The sequence below is a fragment of the Lepidochelys olivacea genome, assembly GCF_965140295.1.
Source record: "Lepidochelys olivacea isolate rLepOli2 genome assembly, chromosome: 8".
NCBI classification, from domain to species: Eukaryota; Metazoa; Chordata; order Testudines; family Cheloniidae; genus Lepidochelys; species Lepidochelys olivacea.
This window is the reverse complement of record NC_140418.1, coordinates 33,107,515-33,129,885: the sequence shown is the minus strand read 5'-3', so window position 1 is coordinate 33,129,885 and position 22,371 is coordinate 33,107,515. Positions and strand designations below refer to the sequence as shown.

The following is a 22,371-nucleotide window of genomic DNA, read 5'->3' as shown; positions in this document are numbered from 1 at the left end:
TTGACTGCTCATCTCCAGTTATGAAGTAGGTGTGATGTTAGCACCACTATATCTTCTTACCGAGGAGTTGCAAACACACGAATTTCTCAGCATGCCAACACCACGATGGCTTTACATGCTCCAAAAAGTCAGTCTGCCCAGCTCCCACTGTTGTGTGTGTGAAGGCTCCAAACTGAAGCTAATGAGGAGAAATCTGTTGCATATTGAAAGTATTGCTTGGATTCAGGCTACAAGCTGTGCCTGATATAAAAAGATGTTATTTTCTCTGTATGGTGAGCAGGTTTTATTACTCGGTACCCTCCAATAAAGTTGAAATTATGATGATTAATTTTACGGATGGGAATATGTGTGTGTTTGTACATTTTCTCAAAAGGGCTCATTGTAACTTTTTTTTCCCCCAGCAAGTGAGAAGTATGCTGAAAAGAAAGTTGCACTATGCTACTGTATCTTCAACAGGATTCTTATGGCTCTGGAACTCAGGAAAGAAAAGGCAGTAACATAATCTAATGCAGCCTGGGCTGAATGCGGGGAGGATTTTTTCACTTTTTAAAATTAAAAACAGCCTTTGTTATGACAAATGGATGTGAAAGTAAACGAAAATATATTTGGCCTTGATCTTTAACCTTCACACTCCTGCCGTGTAAAGGATAACGTATTATAAGTAAAAGTGGTGAAGTGCTACGTATGCTACAGTAATCTTCAGATAAAAAATGGGGATAAGGGAAGAAAAGGAAGAGCAAGGAGTTTCCCCTCTGCAGAGCCAGGGTCCATAGGGTCCATCTTCTCTAAGGACTTGCATAGTTTGGAACATTATGGGTATTTCCAGCTGAATGAAACTCTTATTTTAGTGGAAGCTGCCCTATTCTATTCACCTGGTAAAAATAAATTCTCTCTCAGTACACTAAAAACAGCAACAACAACAACAAACAACCTTAGCTCTGCCCTCTGGCACTGGACAATAACCATACAATTACAATTAATGTATTTTAGCATCTGTGGTCCCACATTAGAGGACACTGATTTTTAAAGACATTCATTTTTTTCATATATATGTCACTACATTTATGATTGTTTGAGTGTCTTTCGATGAATTTTAACTATGGAAATTTTGAAGAATCTGTTACTTCATTACTGAGATCATCTGGGACAAAAAAGGTCTGATACAGGATGCTAAATTTCTGAAAGGACCCCTTTTAAATCTAATTTTAAACTCAATCTTATGAATTCTCAGCACATTAATTCAATACTCAAAGAATAAGTACTAAAATTTAGCAGAGGATATACCATATTCTATGTACATAACAGAGAGTGAATCCCTGCCATTAAGTGCAAAAGTCAACCCATCTTTAACTATCGAGGCACAACCAATGTCTCCATAAGATGTAAAATAATTCATTGATCTCCAGGGTTCTTTCTTTGGGTTTAGATGCTGGACATTGATAGCACAATACCTGTGTTATGTTGTTTGCTATGTATCCTATCTATCCCAGAGACAGGCCAAAGCCACCAAAACCAGAGAAGATCTGCCTTCATATCTGAACTTCCTTGACATTCTGGGTGGTGGGGTGGGGATTGGATCAGGGTTTTGATTTGGGCTTAGCTCTACTTGACACCTGTAGGTGAAGGATTTTTCAATAAAGGCCCAAATTCTGCCCTGCTTTACACACGGTGTGACCCAGCTGAAACCAATCCAATTGCATGGGCAGCAAGTTAGAGCAAAATGTGGACCACCTGCACTCAACTGTCCTCACATCCCACTCTGCCTTTAACATAATGGAACTGCACAGGTTCAACTGGGTCACAATCTTCTGAACCTGCAGAGGATGGAGCAACAGTGAGTCCTTATAGAATAAGTCTGTATATTTTTTAATGTGTTCCGCTAGGAACCCTATGTGGTTTACAGAGTATCTACGTCAAAATCACTTTAGCCAGTGCTGAAATGAAACTGTTTCTGAGGATGGAACATGGCAGGCAATCTATGCCAACAACACTATACAAGAGCTTTTGTGGGGGAAGTGAAGAGTAACTTCACCACCTGAAAGTTCAGGGGAAGCCAATGAACCAGTTAATTTGAAAGAATAAGCAACCACAAAGTTCACTATTGGCTCCTGAAGAGGAGACTGGGATGCTGAAAGAAGAGTGGACGGGCCATCAGTTCATCCTAAATCAGTAGAAGACTCACCAAAGACAGGGAGCAACAGACCACCAGGCCTCTCCCTTCTCCAAGAACGGTTCTTAGTGAGAGATGAGCGGAGGTTGTTTCGAGGTGGGGGTGGCATGGGTACCCAGAAGGGAGAGAGATAACTGGAGACTCAAGATTTCAGAGAATATTTGGGGTGTTTATCCCAATCCCTCAGACCTGGTGTTCTGCTTCAGGCCCCCTCCCATTTGAAAAGTTAAAATTCATCCCCAAATGTGCAAGGATGAACAGGAGACAGAAAGACAGGATGCCAGTGAATGAGAACAGTGGGTGGCCAAACCCCTGCTGCCAGTGTGCTCTGTATACAACAGGCACAGCCAAGTGTGTCTGGCAATTTCTCCTTCTCGGCAACACACAATTATTTCACTCTAGGTGTATGAATTGTGCGTTCCCAGGGCCATTCTCAAGGCGAGTCAACCAGCCATGTCCGCTAACAAAAACCACTCTCCGTGACACGTCGCTCTCCTTGCTCTCATCTCCTCACCAGGTTTTTCAATGTAGTCCTTCCTGCTGTGGCATTTGCAGCTCTCAAAGCAGCAGGTCAAACATCCTCAAATCCTGTCTTCCGCAATTCCCTCAAGTTTCCACAGCTTTTTTGCCATTTTCCTACTGGACTTCCAAGTGCAAGCAGTATTTATTGGGTAGCAAAATGACCCTTTGGCACTGGTGGTCTAGAGTGCTTGACGTTAAGTGCTGCTAATGCGTTTTGCATTAGTGCTTCGGGGCAGGAAATCTCAACTTCCAGTGCCAAGGGGTTAATTATAATTTATATAGCAAGATCCTGGGCTGAGGATTTTTTCAGCTAATTAAAAAGTACAATTACCTCTGAGAATCAAAGGGACTTTGGTACCCAGCTTATAGAAATGGCTTATGAGCATTTAATACACAAGAACATCTTGGCTTTTTACTTACTCAGTCTTCAATTTAGAAATTAAAGAAAAGAACATCTTATTCCCAGGTTTTACCATTCTGATTACTGTGGATGTCTTGTGAAAGCTATTGCAATATAGTAATATTCTGTATTGGTGCTTTAGAGGGCCTCATAATAATGCTTTGTACGGACACATCCCCTGTCATTCAAGGATCTTAGAGTGCTTTCTGTGTGTTAATTAATGAAATCTCATAACATCCCTTGGGTAAAGAACAAGTCAACTGACTTGGCCAAGGTCAGACTGCAAATTTTTCCCTTATTCCTCCCACTAGATGGATACTTTTTACTGTATTATCAGTAAACAAAGGACAATGGACAATGAATAGTTACCAAGCACTGTATAATGTGGGGATTCAGAAGAGCAACTTGGGGAAGTGAACTTTCAGCAAATGTATGTTTATTTGCCTGTGTTTCCCATGTTCTGTCTGACAGGACAATATAACCATATGGGACTCATTTCCAAGATCCCTTGGTTACTGTGCCTGGAGATTTTACATGGGCACACTGGGTAGTTAGATATACTATCACCCAGTTTTCAGATACAAATGCCCATCTGCACACACAAAGAGGTTCATACCCAAAACTTGCTTGTGCAATGGTGGAGGTTTGGAAATATGAATCTTGAAGCCACCCTCAACTGACTCCTCAGCTCATGGAATCTCTCAGGGCATATGCTGTTCGGTCCAGCAAAGCAGCACAGCTTTGGGCAGACTCACACTTTTTTTTTAAGAGCTATTCAATCACCTCTCATAATCTCTCTCTGTTGGCTGCTTTCCTGTATGTTTGTGCATGGGCTACAGCCAACCCTGTTCTCTCTTCCCCATAATTATTGGAGGTGTTTGCAAAGGAATTAGGTTGATGTCACTGAATATTCTGAAGTATGAAAAAAAGTTTAGTTTGAGGCTAAAAACAAAGATTCTGTGGGACCCTTAAAGCCCTCCTCTGGGGAGTCACTATAGTTACATACATAACACAGGCTGTAATCTCAGCTTAATTTGGCTCACACTATCTGAATACGTATTCCATCATTCATTATTTTTTAGGGAGGTGAAGGGCTATTTCACTCTGGGAAATTAAGCGCTACAGTTGGAAACCGATATATAATTGTCAGCAGACCACATAGGCTGCAGGCAGTTACAATGCAGGCTGTCTTACACTTTCATATCAGCGACCTTCACCTTGACCTAAAAGGTAGTTCAAAATGTGCATGCTAGTTGAGCACTGACAATGCAGACCACTCATTTTTCTAAATGAGACAGGATAGGTTTTGGAGCTGATTTGAACTGCTGTCCACTTGGACTGGAACCGAGGCATCTGCTGCAATTAGAAACTTCAGGTGCTAGTATCAACAGGGGTCCTCAGGATGGGGAAGCTTGACTATCACAAACACTCTGCCAACACCCTGACTCAATTTGCACTGGTTTACTTGGTTATTCTTTGATCCGGGGCCCATGCTGAAATCAGCAAACTTATGCTTGTCACTGTTGCCATAGAGTTGGGGAAAGTAGCAAACACATAACATGTATAAGGCATTATTGTTGGGGAGATAATATAGGGAAGGACTCAGTACAGTTAGATCTGTAGATTAATATACCTCATCTCAAAGAGAGTCTGAGGAGAATTTGAAACTGACATTCAAGAGCTTGTGACCTTAAAAAAATGCCCCTGCTTTTTAAGTCTAAATGTTTTGTTGACCAAAACCTTCACTTAATGGTCTGTTGCAGAATTGTAGTCCAAGCTGTATTTCCATTCTTCTAAATCACTCCCTCTCAATAGGCTGTTGTCAAGGAACAAGCATGTTGATTTAATGAAACCTCTCATGGCAAAGATCTACCAAGAAGCCATGTGATTCTTTAACAAATATAATGTTAGCTGTATTTTCACACTGTACCACAGGAGGTAAAAGTAGGATACTTGGTTTAATTGCAGGATACTAAGTGCAAATTAGGAATGCTATCCCATTTAAAGGCAGAGAATCTCAGGGGGAGTTTAATAAGACCAGGGAGGTGCTCCTTAGAGAGTTTGTTATTGTATACAGAAAGAGGATAATCAAAGGAGGGGGAGAGAGAGAGGAAAATATACAAGATCTACCATATGGCCAATGCTAGTGAGGCTCCACCAAAGGGAAAAATAAAGATTGCAGCAGTGTTGCATCCTCCTCATCAATAAATCTGCAGCATCTTTCCTAACACCAGGTGTTATAATGAGCACTGGTGCAGAAGAGAAATTAATAGCTTGAAAAGGAGCCTGGCATGGCCCTGGAAAAAGTAAGATGGAAATTACAAAATGTCACTCATGTTCATGGCTCAACCCGCTACCCTGCATTGGGGCTCAGTGGATGGGACTGCTAAATGTTATTCTAGTCCCAACACGTGTCATATTTAACTAGCAATTTGGCAGAGAAAGAGGAAGGAGAAGTAGATACAGAGAGTATTCCAGTGTTACTTTTCCTCACCACTTGACATTTATTGAGAAAGAACTCAAAGCTCCAAAGCACAGATACAATACAAATGCTGACACTGAAATTCACAGTCCTGCTTCATTTCCAATAGGGAAAATATCATACTGACCGCAGTCTGTTTGGAGGTCAAACAAAATCAATAGCCTTTCTCTAGTCTGTCTCTAAGGTAAGCCTCTTTCAAAGACATCCGGAGAAAATGGATCAGCTTTTGTTGTTGTTGTTGTTGAGTGAGGCTTTTCTTAGTTGCCAAACAGTCATATGAATATAGGAGATTCCTTCCTCCGCCAGCCTGCTGATAAGACTGTAGTGCTGTCAAAATATCCCATCCTTTTTATTACACAGTGGATGGGGTTTGCAATTCTTGGGGAGGGAGCCAGGTTGGAAGCTGCTTAGCACTTGGTAAGGGGGAGGGGGGAAATAAATCAATGAATCTGATTGATCAGGGGTTATATTTAAAGCCGGTCGTCAATTAGTTTAACGCAGGTTGCAGCTAAAGAGCACAACAATTTAGCCGCAGGAGCTGAAATTTGCTGTCTTCCCTCAGTCTCTTCCTGCTGAGAGACAGATATCGGTTTTAGCTAGGTCAAACTGCAAGGAGATGGTTTGTAGCTGAAAGTCACATTTGCAAAGTTAGCTCTGAGAGAGCAGGATCAATAGGAGACACAGCGGGAATTCTAAGGCAACCCAGAGAGTTTGGGGAGGGATCCAAAGAGTTTCAATCAGGCCAAGAAATGTCTATCACCCAAAGGGCCATGTAGAGGAGTGAAATCCTTGAGGAATGAATGAAGATTATAAAGCATCAGTCAATGTGCCTCTGGGTAAAATTTGCCTCTCTAATCCACATTGCATACCTTTTATCCCTACTGGAGAAGCACTGTTTACTACAGATTATATACTCATTTTCCATGAAGAGCATCCACCGACTTGAATGCACACCCCATGCTCAGGCAAAAGGCAAAATGTTCAGCAGAGATGTACAGGACAAAGTGGAGAATTTTCCCTTTTTTCCTCCATGTTTACAAAATGCAAAATCAGTAGGAAGTGACAAACTGGTGCAAAAAAGGACAGACCAACATAATAGTGCTACTAGTGGCCCCAATTAAGTCAGCCAAAGTTTCACTATTGACTTCAGTGGGAGCAGGAACAGTATTGCTGACAATTTATGACAAAAGAATCCTAGGCTTATAGTAGTCAGAGTTGGAAAAGACACACTGGATCATGGTGGTTAGAAGGGGAATGGGAGTCCTCAGCCTTATTTCCAGCTCTGCCAATGACTATGAAACACTGACGGGGGTATGGAGGGGGGTTGTCAGGAGTGGGGATTGAATCTGGGACCTCTCAATCTTAACACGTGAGCCTCTGATGCCTGAGCTAAAAGATTCCCCTGTGTTAGCCCAGGCGGTAGCAGGCTTATCAAAGTCTAGTTGGCCTAGTCACCACTAGAGGGAGAAAAGCATCACTCTGAGGCGGTATGGCCTACAACTATATGACTGTGTGTCTTGTCTACACAAGAAAGTTGCTCCTTTGTATTGGTTAAAGAGTGCTATATTGATTTAGCTTAAGTCTGTTCCTTCCCAACATTCTCATGCAGACAAAGCTTTAGGCAAGTCACTTCTCCCACTGGGCCTCAGTCTATAGCCATCAGTAAAATGGGATACCAATACCTACCTACATACCTCACGGTATGGGTGCACACAAGTATTCTTATAGATCAGCATACACGGATATGCTATGCTAACTGTCTTACAGAAAGGGAACGTGACCAAGTCCCTTCCTTCTACAGGTTGCAGTCTAAATTAGGTTTGCAATTGTTTTCTTCAAGTATTGGTTTATGATTTTCACATTCTATGCCTCAGGGAGCTATGTGTGGACCAAGAGAACGCGATAGCTGACCTTCTCATGGTATTTCAATTCCTAGGTGGTGGAAATATCTAAGACCAGAACTCATTATTTTGATCTCTGAGGAAAAATATGGTCCAGGAAGAACAAACGCATATAAACAAGATTTATTCAGAGGCCGATGAACCCTGAATACACAGCCCTACCTACCTCACAAGATGTTGCGAGACCTCACTGATTTCTCATTCAGGGTTAGTCTACACTAAAAGTGCTACAGCTGTAGCACATCTGGCGAAGACACTGTATGCTGATTGATGGGAGAGCTCTCCCATCAACACAGTAAAACTGCCTCTGTATGAGGCAGTCGCTATGTCAGCGGGAGAAGCTCTCCCGCCGACATAGTGCTGTCCACACGAGCACTTAGGTCAGTGTAACTTATGTCGCTCAGGGGTGTGAATAAGCCACCTCCTTGAGTGACATAAGTTACGCTGACCTAAGTGCTAGTGTGGACAGTCCTCACTGTAAAGGGCTTTAAGATGAAATAAGAGATTCAAGGTTAAGCAGAGAAGCCACAAGGTGGACAGTGCTAGCTGGGGAATGGGCATAGCCAGGACACCCTGGCATGTGCCAATTTGTAGCACTTGCTTAGGAAAGCCTCACCAGAGACGCTCCTACAGACTTCTGCCACAGCTTAAAACTGCTTCCTCCAAGTAGAACCCACAGGGAGGAGCTGATGAAGTCTTGCTTTTGAGGAAAGGCACCTCTGGTAATAATAAAAAAAAGACAAAACAAAATCCCAGACAATATCAACAAAACAGTTCATAAATTGGCATCAGCTCCTTAAAGCTTGAAGTCAACGGAGCTACTCATGTGAGTAAAGGCATCAGGCTTGGGCCCTATGCTAGGACAAGGTCTACTTAAGTAGAAGCTAAAGATTTCAGTTCCACAGACCGAGGTCAGAGGTCTACAGTGGAAGTGCTTGTACAGTAGTCTATACTAGTATACAGGTATACAATACCAGCAAAGCACTTCCAGTGTGGACACAGCTTATACCAGCAAAACTGCATTTTTTGCTGGCATAGCTTATCCCATCACCCACAAGCAACATACGCTATCCTGGCAAAAGCTCAGTTTGCTGCTCTAACTGCATCTACCTGGGGGACTTTTGCCAACACAGCCATGTCGGTCAGGGATCACACCTTGTGCCACCGTGACTTGGTTGGATTTACCAATAAAATGCCGTAAAAACCAACGAGTAAGATTTGGAAGCCATAAAATGAACATTTTCCCACTACTGAGGCTTATAAATAGGCTGTATTTGTTTATTTGTTGACAGGTAATGGCAAAGCTTTTAGTGTTTCAGGGTGACAAGTATAACATACAAGGCAGGCAACTAGAGAAATAAGCGCAATTACCTCCCAGTGCCATTCCCCCCTCCCGGTTGGATTGATTTTCCTAGGGGCTACAAGGCTTTTAGATTTCATTGTCGGTATCCCCAAATTAATAGGTGTAAAATCAATATGTTTTTGGCTAGCTGCCTGCTAACAGGTCACCAGTGAAAACGTAACCTGTAAAAATCAATTAAAAATGTAGATGGAGAAGCAAATAAAACAAAGACAACTCCTGATCGGATGTCACTGGGTGACTAAAAGCCAGCACTAAATCACAGCGACCCCACTACAATGAGTTATACTACGGGCTAAAATGTAATAGTGTTGATTTGCTTCCCACTTGGTAAAATGGTCTGAAATGCAAGATCTTATTCAAGGTGTAAGATACAAGAAGTACCATTGCTATTAGGCACTAGGGGCCTGACTTGTCTCTTGCCCACATGGGTGTAAATCAGGAGCTGCAACACTGAAGTCAATGAAGCTTCACTGGTGGAGGTCAGAGGAGAACCAGACCTCAGTTGTGATAAAAAGGTGCATCCAAAGGCCTTTAACTCGCACATGCTCCACTTTGGAAAAGCCACACTGCTGTTACTCTTAGAACTATCATTTCATAGGCAAAGAAAGCTTGGGCGAGAGTCTCTCCTCATGTAAACTGGTACAGATCCACTGGAGTCAATGGAACCAGGCCATTTCACACTAGCTGAGGATCTGATCCACTGCCTATAGGTGGGTACATCATTTTAAACTAAGAATTAAAAATGCCTTTAAATTGCTTCATAATTCACCACAACTATTTTGAAACCCTTTTCTTTAATTAAGTGGAGGTCTGGGTTGCAGTGTAGGTTGCAGTAAATGGAATCTTTTGGAATGTTTCCCAACCTCTGTGTATAGATGGTACAAGAACAGTATATCAGTGTCTGCTGTTCTGTGGCTCGTGGCAATATGTCCCCTCACACCCATATTTCAGGAGTGAGAACCACAGTACAGGTCTCACAACACCACTGATGCACAAGTAGACACACTGCCAAGAAGTAAGGCTTTTTTATATCTTGATTTCATTCCTAATCCTTATCTGTGCATCCTTCCAGTTCTACACTTAGCCATTCCCCTCTGCTTTGTCAGGGTTCCTCACCTACTCTCCAATCTTCAATGGGATCACAGGCAGGTCTGGCCGATTCTCACCTGCTCCTTCAGCTCCCCCACCCTAACTCTTCTCCAGCTGCTCCCAGTTTCCTCTCCCATCCATTCCTGAAAGCCATTAAAGACAAAACAAAACACAGCCATGCCATCTTGAAGCCTGGATCCCAAATTTATTCACCTCCCATTTACTATATTCATTGGCCATACATTTAAGCCAATCTCCTGTCTAGATCAACCCATAATACTGATCCACAACCTCGGAGGCCCAACATCCCTTCCACCTCCTTTGCCCAATCCCAGTTCTAAGATCAAGAACAAACACTGCTGGACAGATAATAAAGAACTAAAGAGGCTGCAGGACAATGCTCCATATAGTCCCATCCCCTTCCAGCCAAAACAACTGCCAGCCAGTTGCGATGTACTGAGAATTACTTCCTGAAAGAAGATTCTGAGGCTGACACTGCTGAGCTCATTACAATTACAGGAAATGCAGTGCAATGTGTATGTGTCTATAGCATAGACCCACTTTTTATTAGAGAGGCAGGAGCACCCCTATTTTCTAGCAGCTGGGAATGCAACGGAGAAGAAAGTTCTGTTGACACTAATTCCAGTCTCCTAGTTGCAAAGGATGGCAGGAGAAGTTTAGTGCAATACACAGCCATTCTGCAAACTAAGTCACACCATTCCCTAATCATAGAATCATAGAATATCAGGGTTGGAAGGGACCCAAGAAGGTCATCTAGTCCAACCCCCTGCTCGAAGCAGGACCAATTCCCAGTTAAATCATCCCAGCCAGGGCTTTGTCAAGCCTGACCTTAAAAACCTCTAAGGAAGGAGATTCTACCACCTCCCTAGGTAACGCATTCCAGTGTTTCACCACCCTCATAGTGAAAAAGTTTTTCCTAATATCCAATCTAAACCTCCCCATATCCAATCTAAACCTCCCCCAATCTAATGCATTATGTGGGGATTCTGCTTAGTTATGTAGTGTAGTATAGAGTGTCTATTAGTCATGTATTAGGCATCTAACTCCCATTGATTTCAGAAGGATCTGGGCCACAGTGTACACAGAGTAGAGTAGAGTAGAGTAGAGTAGAGTAGAGACCCATTTGCAACCAGAGCTGGGAGCATTCAGTTAGAGACATGTTCAGAGGCTCCCAGCTCAAAGCACACCGTCTAGTGTAAGAGTTCTGAAAACGCATTATGGCCGGAGTGTATTTTCCCCCTACAGCTGACGTAGATCATTAGAAGGATGTTCCCGCAGAGCAAGCCGCAGACCACCCTGTTATCTCCTTCCATCCCTCAGACCCTCTTCATGTGCCACAAGAAACAAAAGTTCGTTCTCTAGGCCCTCTTGACCCCTTTATTTCTGATTTGCCTTCTATGTCTTGGGAACTCTTTGGAGACTGCAGACACCCTACATGTGTCCTCCTTGGCAGGCTGTCTAGAAAATGCCAGCATTGGAAGGACCTGAAGTTAGTGGTTGCTGAATGCTGATAGGACAATATTTAGTTCAAACCACAGACAGTCGCAGGTGGGATGGGGGTGGGTGGTATTTTCAACTCCCTTTTTGGATTCTTCCAAATTTCTAAGAAACACACATTGGTTATTCCTCCCCTTAAGAGCCGCAGTGAATGGCTTCATGCTTTTTACCTTTCTGCCTAGATAAATCTGTTTTGCAGTTCCAAGAGTATTCTTTTTAACTTCCTGTCCCAAACTGCTGTGCACTGTTGCTGTGCATTGTTAAATATTTGCTGTGTGTTTCATCCAAGAGGTGGCTGTAGAGATTCCCACATTAAATGCTGGAGAGTCTATGGAATGAAAGGCACTGTGAGTATAAGACATTATTACTATCATGGCCTAAAAATAGGACTGATCTATCAGCATCAGAAACAGCAAATAGCTAGTTCTACCTAAACTATGACACGTCCCCCATTACCAGAGTATTTGACCACCTCATAATTTTTTATATTTATTTTCACAACACAATGAGGATAACTGCACAGATGGGGAATTGAGATATAGCAAGAGTAAGTGACTTGCCCAAGGTCACACTGGAAGTCTGTTTCAAAGCTGGGAATTGAACTTAGGACTCTTGGATCCCAGCATACCATCCCAGCCACTGCTCATCCTTCCTCTCTTAAAACATGAAAATCTGTTTCTATGAAAAAAGTTGGAATTTCAAAGTTGCTTTCATTTCGAAAGGATTTGAAACAATTTTTCATTTTTTTAAAATGTTGAGCAAAATTGTAGGGGAAATTTTTTATTGAAACCACAAAAACAACAGGGAATCCGGTGGCACCTTAAAGACTAACAGATTTATTTAGGCATAAGCTTTCCTGGGTAAAAATCCCACTTTTTCTGATGCATCTGAGTATAACAAGTATGCATCTTATGCCCAAATAAACCTGTTAGTCTTTAAGGTGCCACTGGACTCCCTGTTGTTTTTGTGGATACAGACTAACACTGCTACCCCCTGATACTTTATTGAAACCGTTATCCAAATAATCAATGATATTTTTCATTTACTGAAGACCAGGTTTTCAGTAAAGGGAACATTTCAATAACCTCTTAGGTAATATTTTCTATAAAAATCTCCCCTCCCCCATTTATTTATTTATTTTTAAAGAAAAGAGGCACAACAAGTTTCATAAAAATAAAAATTGTTGACATCAATCATTTATTAAGAAAAAAAATCATTTTTGGAAAAAAGGCCATTTTGGGGGCTAAAAACCTTCTCATTCCACAAATGTTGGCCAGCTCTATTTTCAGGGCACATTTAGCCATATTCCAGCAATTACAAGAACCTACTTCAAATCAGCACTGTCTCAAATGATTTAGCATAAAGAAAATCAGTCAGATACCACACAGTTCTAGGCTTGATATAAATACCTAGGTAGAAAGACTCACCAGACCTCGATAAACACAAGATTTAAGTGCTTTCTGCCTTTATACTGGAGAATCACCCTTTTGTGATCCTGAAAATACCAAAGCTTAAAACAATGAAAAAGATTGTCTCCAAGATTTTGGAGGCTCCCATTAATTGACTGACACACCACTGTACAGCTCCTGCATAAAACGATAACGTCATTTTTGTACCAACACACACAGTCTCTTCCAGAATTCGTCTCAGAATCAGCAAAAACAGAGAGAACCCTAACTTTGTTTCTCCAATGTTTCACCACAGCTAGGGAAAAACATGTAGAAAGGCAGCTGCACAAACTCTGTGGAAGGAAAGCCTAATCACAGGAAAGCAGGAACAGATAATATTATATTGCCTTGTCTTCAGGGTCTGGCATTCACATTTTCATAAAGTGCCTAGAAAGATAAATCACTATACTAATAATATTTGTATTGATTATCTAAACTGGAGTAGCAATTGACTCCATTGTCTCACTTCCTCTTAAATTGCTCACAGATGGGATCCTGTTTCTTATTCTACATTTCTAATGGGAACACTTAAATCACAGTATAGAATTATAAACACACACACACACACACACATACAGAGTTAACCAACAGGAAAACCCTTTAAATAAAGATCTTTCATTGACACTCCCCATGTTAAAACTTTACAGCCAAATTTTCAGTGGGTCTCTAAACACTGCACTTTCACTATTTGTGGGGACCTAATATATCTGTAGGCATAAAGGCCTACATTTTCAGAAGTGACTAGTGATTTTGTGTGCCTCCATTTTTGGATGTCCAATTAGAGACACCTTAAAAGGGGCCTGATTTTCAGAAAGTGCTGAGCACCCACCCTTTGAAAAGCAGGACTGTTTAAGGTCTCTCAAGTTGAGCTCAGAAGTGAGGAACCCAAAGTGATTGGTCACTTTTCAGGCAGGGGCGGGGGAGAGGAAATCAAGGCTCATGTCTACATTTGCACACAAAACAGGTGGACTGCATCTGGGCTGTCAGATATGGAATTAACCATTGTGCACTCGTATGCTAGACTTTGGAGTCACAGATATTGTGGATGTCTGTGGAAGGGCCTGCTGAAAATTCACTGGTTGCTACTCTGAAACTGGTTGAAACAGATTTTCAAAGCCTTGGTTTTGCTTTTTTATTCCTTATCTTTCCTGAGCAGAGCTCCCACGACCTGGGCACAAATGCAGATCACAGCAAACACATGCGTACACACACGCACACACACCCCTTCAATGTACAGATGGCTCAAATAAAACAATTACAATATATTTCAAACGGTTACTGAACCTTCCAGAATAGACTCTAAGGTGACTATCACCCAGCTCTGGGAGGCTTGGCTCCAGAGTTACTATTAGTGGTTCAACAAAGCAGCCAGTCTGCTCACAATGTTTCTAATTCATCCAGCTGCTCTGTCACTCGTGGTGTATCCTCGCCTGCTTTCAAAGGAAAACTTTGCCACTGGACGCCTGCTCCACCCAAATTAGAAGGGGAGACAATCACACACAGAGAATGATAAGGAGATGTTGGGGGGTATGGGGAGAGACAACACAGCAGCTGGACAGCGAAGGCGTCCCTGGCTTAGCCCAATCACACAGCCCTGTATGACTGTACAGCTGCCATGGTGAATGATCATCGCTACACTGAGGTCAGCTCTGCCCCCAGGCCAAGTAAGCGAAAATAAATGGTTTAGAAGATAAAAGGTCTTTCTGAAAAATTATTTGTCTTGTTGTCGTGTCAAAACTGTAATGGCAAGAGACTGGGGGCAGCAATACGTAGTTTAAATAGGAAACAGCCATCCTGATGTTTTGACTGAATAAATTACAGAGCAAATCACAATTCATTCAGGGTATTTGAGGATCTGTACCATGATAGGCAGGTCCTTTTGCATATACCTGGGAAACAGCAGATTTCTAAATGTCATGCTTGTAACTGATGCTTGTGGAAAGATGTCTATGTTTCACTAGCCACAGTAACTGCTTGGGATATCTCCCCCTTGCTTATAGGTAAACACTTTTACTCTGTGCCTTCCAGGCACTGAAAGGAGGTTTGTTTTTCTTCCTCACATTCCCAAGGGAACCACAATCAATATAAACTACAGTAGGAAGGGAAAGGGTTAATGGGTTTTCCCAAGGCAACTTGCTTTTAAAGTGCCAGAGATATTGAAGGGAAGGAATGACTTGCTCGACATGGAACAATGGCACTGGTATTTTGCATTGTTTCCAGGCTTTGAGAGAGAACAAATGGGAGTCATTAGTGAAATGAGTTGAGAGAGTTCTAGGCTAGCTGTCAGACTGCCAAGCCCAAAGAACTGCTACATCAGCTCGTTAATTTCAGAGAGCACAGGCTGACTGAAACCTAAGAAAGAATTCAACAATTACAGGAGGCTATTTTACCATACTACTACTTTCCACACCCTTCCCTCCGCCTCCCCCTCCCCGACCCCCCCCCCTCCGAGCACTGAGCCCACCTACTCCACAAATGAAGTCTCCAGCAGGGAAGGATTGTGTCTGATGTCTAGACTGCTATAAGATGCTCTACATGGGCTTGTACACCGGCACCAACTGGAAGCTCAAGCTAGTACTGAATGCAGTGATCACAGCTGAGTGGTCCATCACACAGGGGATACAGCACCTATACTCAGAGTTGCTCTGGCTCCCCATAAGTTTCCAGGTGGTATACCGGTGCCAGATTTAAGCTTTAGGGTTCGAGACCTGACTACCGGAGAGACTGACTCTCTCCCTGGGTCATAATGCCATAGATGATGTGAGTGGAGACACTGGAGATGATCCTCCTTTATAAGCGGGGGAGCTACTGACACGGGGTATTCTCCTTGTCTCTGGAATTTGCTTCCCGACAGGATCTGCCAGGGCTCAGACTTGTTAATATTCTGTGAACAATGTATAGCCCACTTTTTCTCACAGGCATCTAGGGCTTGATCCAAAACTCAAGGAGGTCAGCGAGAGTCTTTCAATGGACTTTAACGGGCTTGGGATCAGGTCCTCAGAGAGGCTGGAAATCTAAAGGTGAAGGGCTTGGAAACTGAAAGACAGTTTAGGATGAGGGGGCTCCTCACTTCTGGTGCTCTGCCCAATTATAAAGGAGATTACTGCACTAGCCCAAAACACTATTGTAAACTGGAGTGTTGGGGTTATTCCTGTGGAATATTTTGACAAGGGTCACGCTAGTACAATACTGGCATGACTGTGCTTTAGAGAAAAATACCCTCTAATAACAAATTATAATAAAATAGTAATCATAAACCTACGTATAGCACCTTCCATCCTTAAGAATAAGCAATTTACTCACTATGGGTAAAATTAATCCCAGGTCAGAGGGTCAGCACAAGGTCTCACTTAAGCCTCTATTTTTATGTCTTAAGTGGTGCAAGGCCGTGATCCGCCCAGAAGTCACCCACCACTGAAATACTGCCATCTCTGGGGAGGAACGCACCAGCCAAGGGGACAACTGGTGGTAAGCATGCCACACAACAGTGAAGGGTGGGGAAATCACTTCTCCTGGATTAACTTTAAACACACACACACACCCCATCCGGTACAACCTTAGACTGTGACAAATATACTTTAAAACAAAATCACACAGCTGTGAAGTACAAATGAACCAAAGTGCCTTCACCCATTCTAGAGAGCTCCATCCAGCCAAGTGAACCGGACACAAAGATAGTGAACAAACAGTATAGAATGTCTTCTGCCTTTTGTGAAATGAAAATAAATGAAAGGCTCTAGTGTTTCAGGTCACTGATCTCTATCTCGCCTATCTGTACCATTTATCTGAGCTAGAATATAAAGGTTCCAAGTCCTTCTTCCCTCCCCTCCTTCCAGCCCATTTCATTTTCTGAATGAAAAGAACCACTTAGACACCTGGTAAAGTAGTAATAAGTTGTAACAAGAATATTGTTTTTTCTGGGCCAGAGCAAACTACATCAGAATAGATTAAAGGATCCAAAATGAATGTGTAATCTGTAAACAGATTGTCAGTCTTTTCGTTAATTTATGGTAGGTTAAGAGAAGAGACAGTATTTTTGCATATATATATCGTCTTTTATCTGAGAATATCAGAGCACTTTAGGAACAGCAATGAAGCCTCACCCCCCCCCCACCACCACCAGTGAGATAGGTAAGTATATTTAGATAAATTAGGGTTTCTGAAAGCAGTAGGCATCGTTATTAGATGTAATTTAGTCTGATAATTGACTTATCTGTTCAAATGGATTTTCATACGTTTGAGAAGGGATAATAAAATCCATCCAACTAAAAGGATTAAACAGACTCAATTAATTCTATTAACAGACTTAATTTTCTGTTTAATAAATCAGACACATGGGGCCAGATCCTGGCCTCAGAGCTAAGGCCACTTTGCACAAACCCAAAATTGAATCCCCAGATTATTACATTAGCTATTTTATGGACCTTAGAACTTGTATTTGTCCTCACAAAGAGCATATGCACACCCATATCAGGTGGTTGGGCTGCCATACTTCCTCCATTTAGATCTTGGTTTCTTCCTACAGCAGCTGTCTAATACACATTACGGGTTGTTATTTTACTGATCTGAAGCTGCATGAAATTGTGCTGTAGTGATCACCAAGTCTATGAGCTCTGAAACCACCACAGCACTGCCTGGGACCTCATTTTGACTTCATTTCTGTGCATCCTCTTTAGCCAAGAGGCAAGGAAAGTTTGCACAAGACAGTACGGCCTACAATAAATCAATCAACTCTCCCTTTCCTGAAAACCCAAATAACGGCACCCCCCTTCCTGCCCCGGACCATTGTAATGCATTATTTGGATGCTGGATATTCAGAAAGAAAGGTCATCTCTTCACTTGAAGACTAAGTCCTAAACCGCCCTCCCATCTAAAGAGTGACACAGCAGCTATGGAGTTCGAGTGTTATCTGGAAGAGGCAGATGAAAGGGTTCAAACTCCCAGGTTAGGGAAGACTACCCCCACCTACCCACCAGCCTGCATCCTCTCTGAAGTGATACTTCAGTGTTTGGAGGCACCTGTGGAAAACACACCATATTATACAGTGTTCCAGATATGATTCCCACACACTTCCTTCCCTTTCTCTAGACTTGTGCCTGCAGCAGCAGCCTTTGGAGCTGACTCTATTTCATATGCTCGGGCACCTTTTCCTTTGTTGCAACTTCTCAGACAGGTTCCCACTCTCCCTGCAACACTGTGACTCTCTTTTACATCCATTGCCAATGTTATTGCCTCTCTCTATGTTGACCAATGCATGAGGTGGAAGAGAGTTTCACCCTATGAAAGGCAGCATAGTCCAAGACAGGCCCCTAGAGGAACGAGCATGGGATTGGGAATCTAATCCTGATTCTGACTCAGTGGGCCCGATTCAGAGATGATGAAAATTATACTCCAGAGGAGGAAGAAGAGAGGATGTGGAGCAGGAGAAAGGGTCAACCAATGGGTGTGAGACAAAAGTGTTCTCCAGACTCTGTGTTAGAGATACACCTGACCAACAACTTTCAGATCTGGTTCCAAAATTCAAGAGTGCTCAGATCCAGGGTCCTGCGTTAGGTGTATCCACGGTCCTGATCAGAGGCGACGCCTTAACAAAGCCTCTGGGAGCGTTTATGGAAAATAATTAATTCTATGCCATCGCCTTGGTAGTCAGCTTTGGCTGTTGCACAGATGGTTCTCCACACCCCTGACTCTGACATCTCTCCACTCCATTATCACAGCTACTGGTAGGGGCCACATCCTGCATCTAAGGCCCCACTCACTGCCACATGGATTATCATGCTTTAAGTGTCCCTGCGCCAGGTGTAGCCGGTCTAGAGGTGGGAGGGGTTTGGAGCTGGTCAGGGAGGCTTGTTATTAGGATGATGAAAGAGGGTTTTAGCAACTGGAATAGATGGGTTGGGGGGGGGCTGTCATTACTGGGGGTGGGTCACAACAAGGGTGGTAGGGAGTTTTTCAGCAACTGGGAGTAGACTGGGCTGCAGCAAGTCATTGAGGGAGAAGCACCTCAGTGCATGACAGAAGGGGACCCCAAAAAAGACAGGGCTCCATGCTGCCATTCACTTGGTGCAGGTCCAGGACTGGCCCTCCTGGCCACTGCCCAGTTCCCTATGGGACCTCAGCATCCTCCTCTTCTGGAATTTATTCCCCATCCTAGGGCCTGGGAGGAGTATTTATGATGACTGTGCAGGCACAAAAGGGACAGAAACATGACAAAAGCAGCCTAATGGCCTAAAATCAGCAACCAAATGGTCTTCTCCACCCCATATTACTTAGAAATGTTGGAAAAACAAAGGGCAACCGACCCGCCTGGCCTTTCTTAGCTATGTAAAGGGCATGCTGTAGAACAAACTAGGGCTTTGGCAATACCAGAGGGGTCATTTTCACACAGATCAGCTATTTCTGAATTATTACTGCAGTGGCACAATTAGCACACAGGCCTTATCCTGCCCCACTTTATATGCTCCTTGCACACTGGCAGAGGCCGTCCCTGTGTGGCACACCTCTATGCCAGGCAAGTACTGCACGTTAATGTTTAAAGTTCCCTGAGAGAGAATTATTTTCAAAAAGTTCCCCCTTCACTCTACATTCCAAAGCTCATATGTAGATCATACACAGTCAGAAGCAATATATGCTCATGAATTTCTGCAGTGACATATCAACCAATGGGCCAAACCACAGGGCAACAGTCAATGAGGTACAACATGCAGTGTTCAGAAGAGAGAAAGAAATGGGATTACACAGATGAAGTTTCATAAAACTCTTCCATTTTCCTTTTGATAGGATGCAGTTGTGTGTTTTGCTAGACTGAGTGGTGCACTCACAGGAAACTAGAATGATGGGCTCTTTGATTCCCTGGATCTCATCCTACAAGATGCTTAAATTTCTTTTGACTCCAGTTTATTTGAGTGGGAGCTGGGAGCAGCACTCAGTACTTTACTGTATCCAATTCTAAATTCCTGCTAGTGAGGGGTCTGCATCAAGATGATTGGAAGCATCTTTGCCAAAGACATCTCAAAGGGTTTCAGGAACAAACAGCTTTTCTAATTCAATTTCACAGCTTCCTTTTTCTGATGCACCCCTTGCATAAGCTAAGATACAGGTAGCCCATCCTAGTGCAAGGCTGTGACCCATCTTCCCACTTGTTCTCACCCAAACACATTCATTTCAAACCTTTGTACTGAACCCTGGATAGGTCACAGTTAATATTCTTACCATATTTGTCTCCATCTTCCCCCTTGGCACTGATCCTCCTGCCTAGAACTTGGATGTGTTTCCCACTCGTCCTGCTGTACAGCTGGTAGAGTCTAAGCTGCTTCCTGCTCACATCGTCCCTTGCTCGTGTCTGATTCTCCACGTGTATCCGAAAATCCACATTCTCCTCGGCAACGAACATCTGATGAAAAGAGAGAGACAATAAACCATGAAATAGATACAACATCTTGCCTACGAAGACAACAAATCAAGCCTGCCAAACAGCGCATCACACAGAAATAGTCTACTGTGGCTTGACTTCATTGGTGGTCATGTGGATAAAGGCTGCAGGATCAGGTGCTCCGAGTAAAGTTCTACCTATGTGCTGACAAAGAAACTGGGCTTCTTTCTTCTCATGTATCATTCTCAGTAATAAAAGCTCCTGCAGTCTCAATTCTGTCCTGATTTAAACCTGCACAATGCCATGGTCTTCAAATGACGTGCTCATTGACACCTGGGTAGGCTCCACCACTGCCAAAGGGCTTACACAAGTGTTAGTGATTGGATCTGTAATTGGAACAGAGTAAACAATTCTGATAATGCACAAGGAAGAATCCCAGTTCCAGCTCCAATAGCTGTGCTTGTTCTGCAATGCCAACTTCATTAAAAAGGAAGAAAAATCCCTATTTTTGTCACTATAGTCAATAGATCTGACTCTACATACACACAGGGAGAAAAATCTGTTGAGTTAGAAAAATCTGCTTTTCAGAGTAGCACTTTAAACAGTTCTGCCAATTTAAAAGTAAAGTGGAGTCAGTTGATTGCATAAGGTCTATTCCTGTGCATCTGCCTAAGCTTCCCAGATCAACTGGCTATCTGAGAACAAGGCCACTTGGACCAGAGGGCAAGAGCAGGCTTTCCAGAATGAGCTCTTATCAGCAAGATTCCTCTGCTTAGCCATTTTCCACCATTTTTATGGCCTTTGGCTCTTTGAGTAGAACTAACCTTAGTTAACTGCAGCTTTAAAGAACTAACAGCTCCTTTTGGCAGCAGACACCTTTCTGGAGATCTAGCATCCAGCATTAGCTTACATTTTCCCATATTTGCCAAAGCATAGACCAATTTCTGCCTCCAGTTAGAGACATCCCAACTCAGTATAAATCAGATGACTAGTCAACCACGAACTTTCTTGAGAAGGCCTTTCTGAATGGGTTTCAGAGAGAAAGTATCATCAAGGTCCCTTTAACACTTCAGCCCCAGACATTAATTACTTGCATTAATTCAAGTTTCAAATACCTGAGAAGTAGCTGGCAAAAAATAGGAATCAATCTGGTATCTAAATCTAATGATACCCAGAGGAGCCTTTTTTACCTTTTGTTTGAGTCTACATGAGACTTAGACTATATTTCAATGGCAGATTACCCTCAAATGAGAATAAATTAAGAGAGTCTGGCATATTATCATCTACCAAGCAAAAGAAGCATAGAACTCTTGAGCCACTAAAAAACCCTACTTTACATTGGTGCCTTTTAGTTTGGCCACGGCAAACATTGTTCAAAGTTTATTGGCTAAATTCTCTGGTGTCAGTGGGATCTAATGAACTAAACTGTGGACCACCTGCATGTGGGGTGAAATTTACAGCAAAAGAGGACACAAGTGGGAATTTAGTGATGGTCAGGCATTGTGCTGTCCCTCTACAATGGGGTGATTTTCAGCCAACGGAGAAATGCTACTTCTGTGCCTAATAGATTTGGGCCATAAAAATCTGGTTCTTCTAGCTTGGAAACAGTAGAATTCATGTATAAATCAAAGAGAAAAGGAGCAAGTATGTACCAGAGGGATGCCACTCACAAAGGAAAAGGGTTAGGTAAGCCCCAATTCTGTCCCATTCCCATTCAAGGTGACAAACTCAGTGAAGGAATTATTCAACTAACAATAACAATAATTCCCACTCTCAGAAAACGGAACAGCGAGAAGCAACGTCCTGCAGATTAAAAAGCAACATCAGGCTCATCCACATGCTATACAGTACACAAGGTTAAAGGATCTTCCCACCCTGAACTAATCAAGTCCTGCTCATCATACTCACCCAAATCATAGGGGCTATGTGTGAGAGTAAAATGAGCAAGATTAGGCCTGCACTGTCAATAGCCCATTTCCCTTTCTTCTTATTCTTCCCCACCCCACTCACCCAAATGAAACTTCTAACAAAGGAAATTAAACTACCAAAAGAGAGATGTTCAAATAATGTTGACACTCTGCCTCACACCACAAAAGCAAGGGGCTT

General features: G+C 42.7%; 1 protein-coding gene across 1 annotated transcript in view; it reads right to left on the bottom strand.

Moving 5' to 3' along the window:
- The window catches only part of FGF18 (fibroblast growth factor 18), a 111,049-nt gene that overhangs the window by 40,014 nt on the left and 48,664 nt on the right, over nt 1–22,371 (bottom strand). The window contains exon 4 of the mRNA XM_084636235.1: nt 20,106–20,286. Coding sequence (XP_084492361.1) covers nt 20,106–20,286 — 181 coding nt within the window. The remainder of the gene's footprint in view (nt 1–20,105; nt 20,287–22,371) is intronic.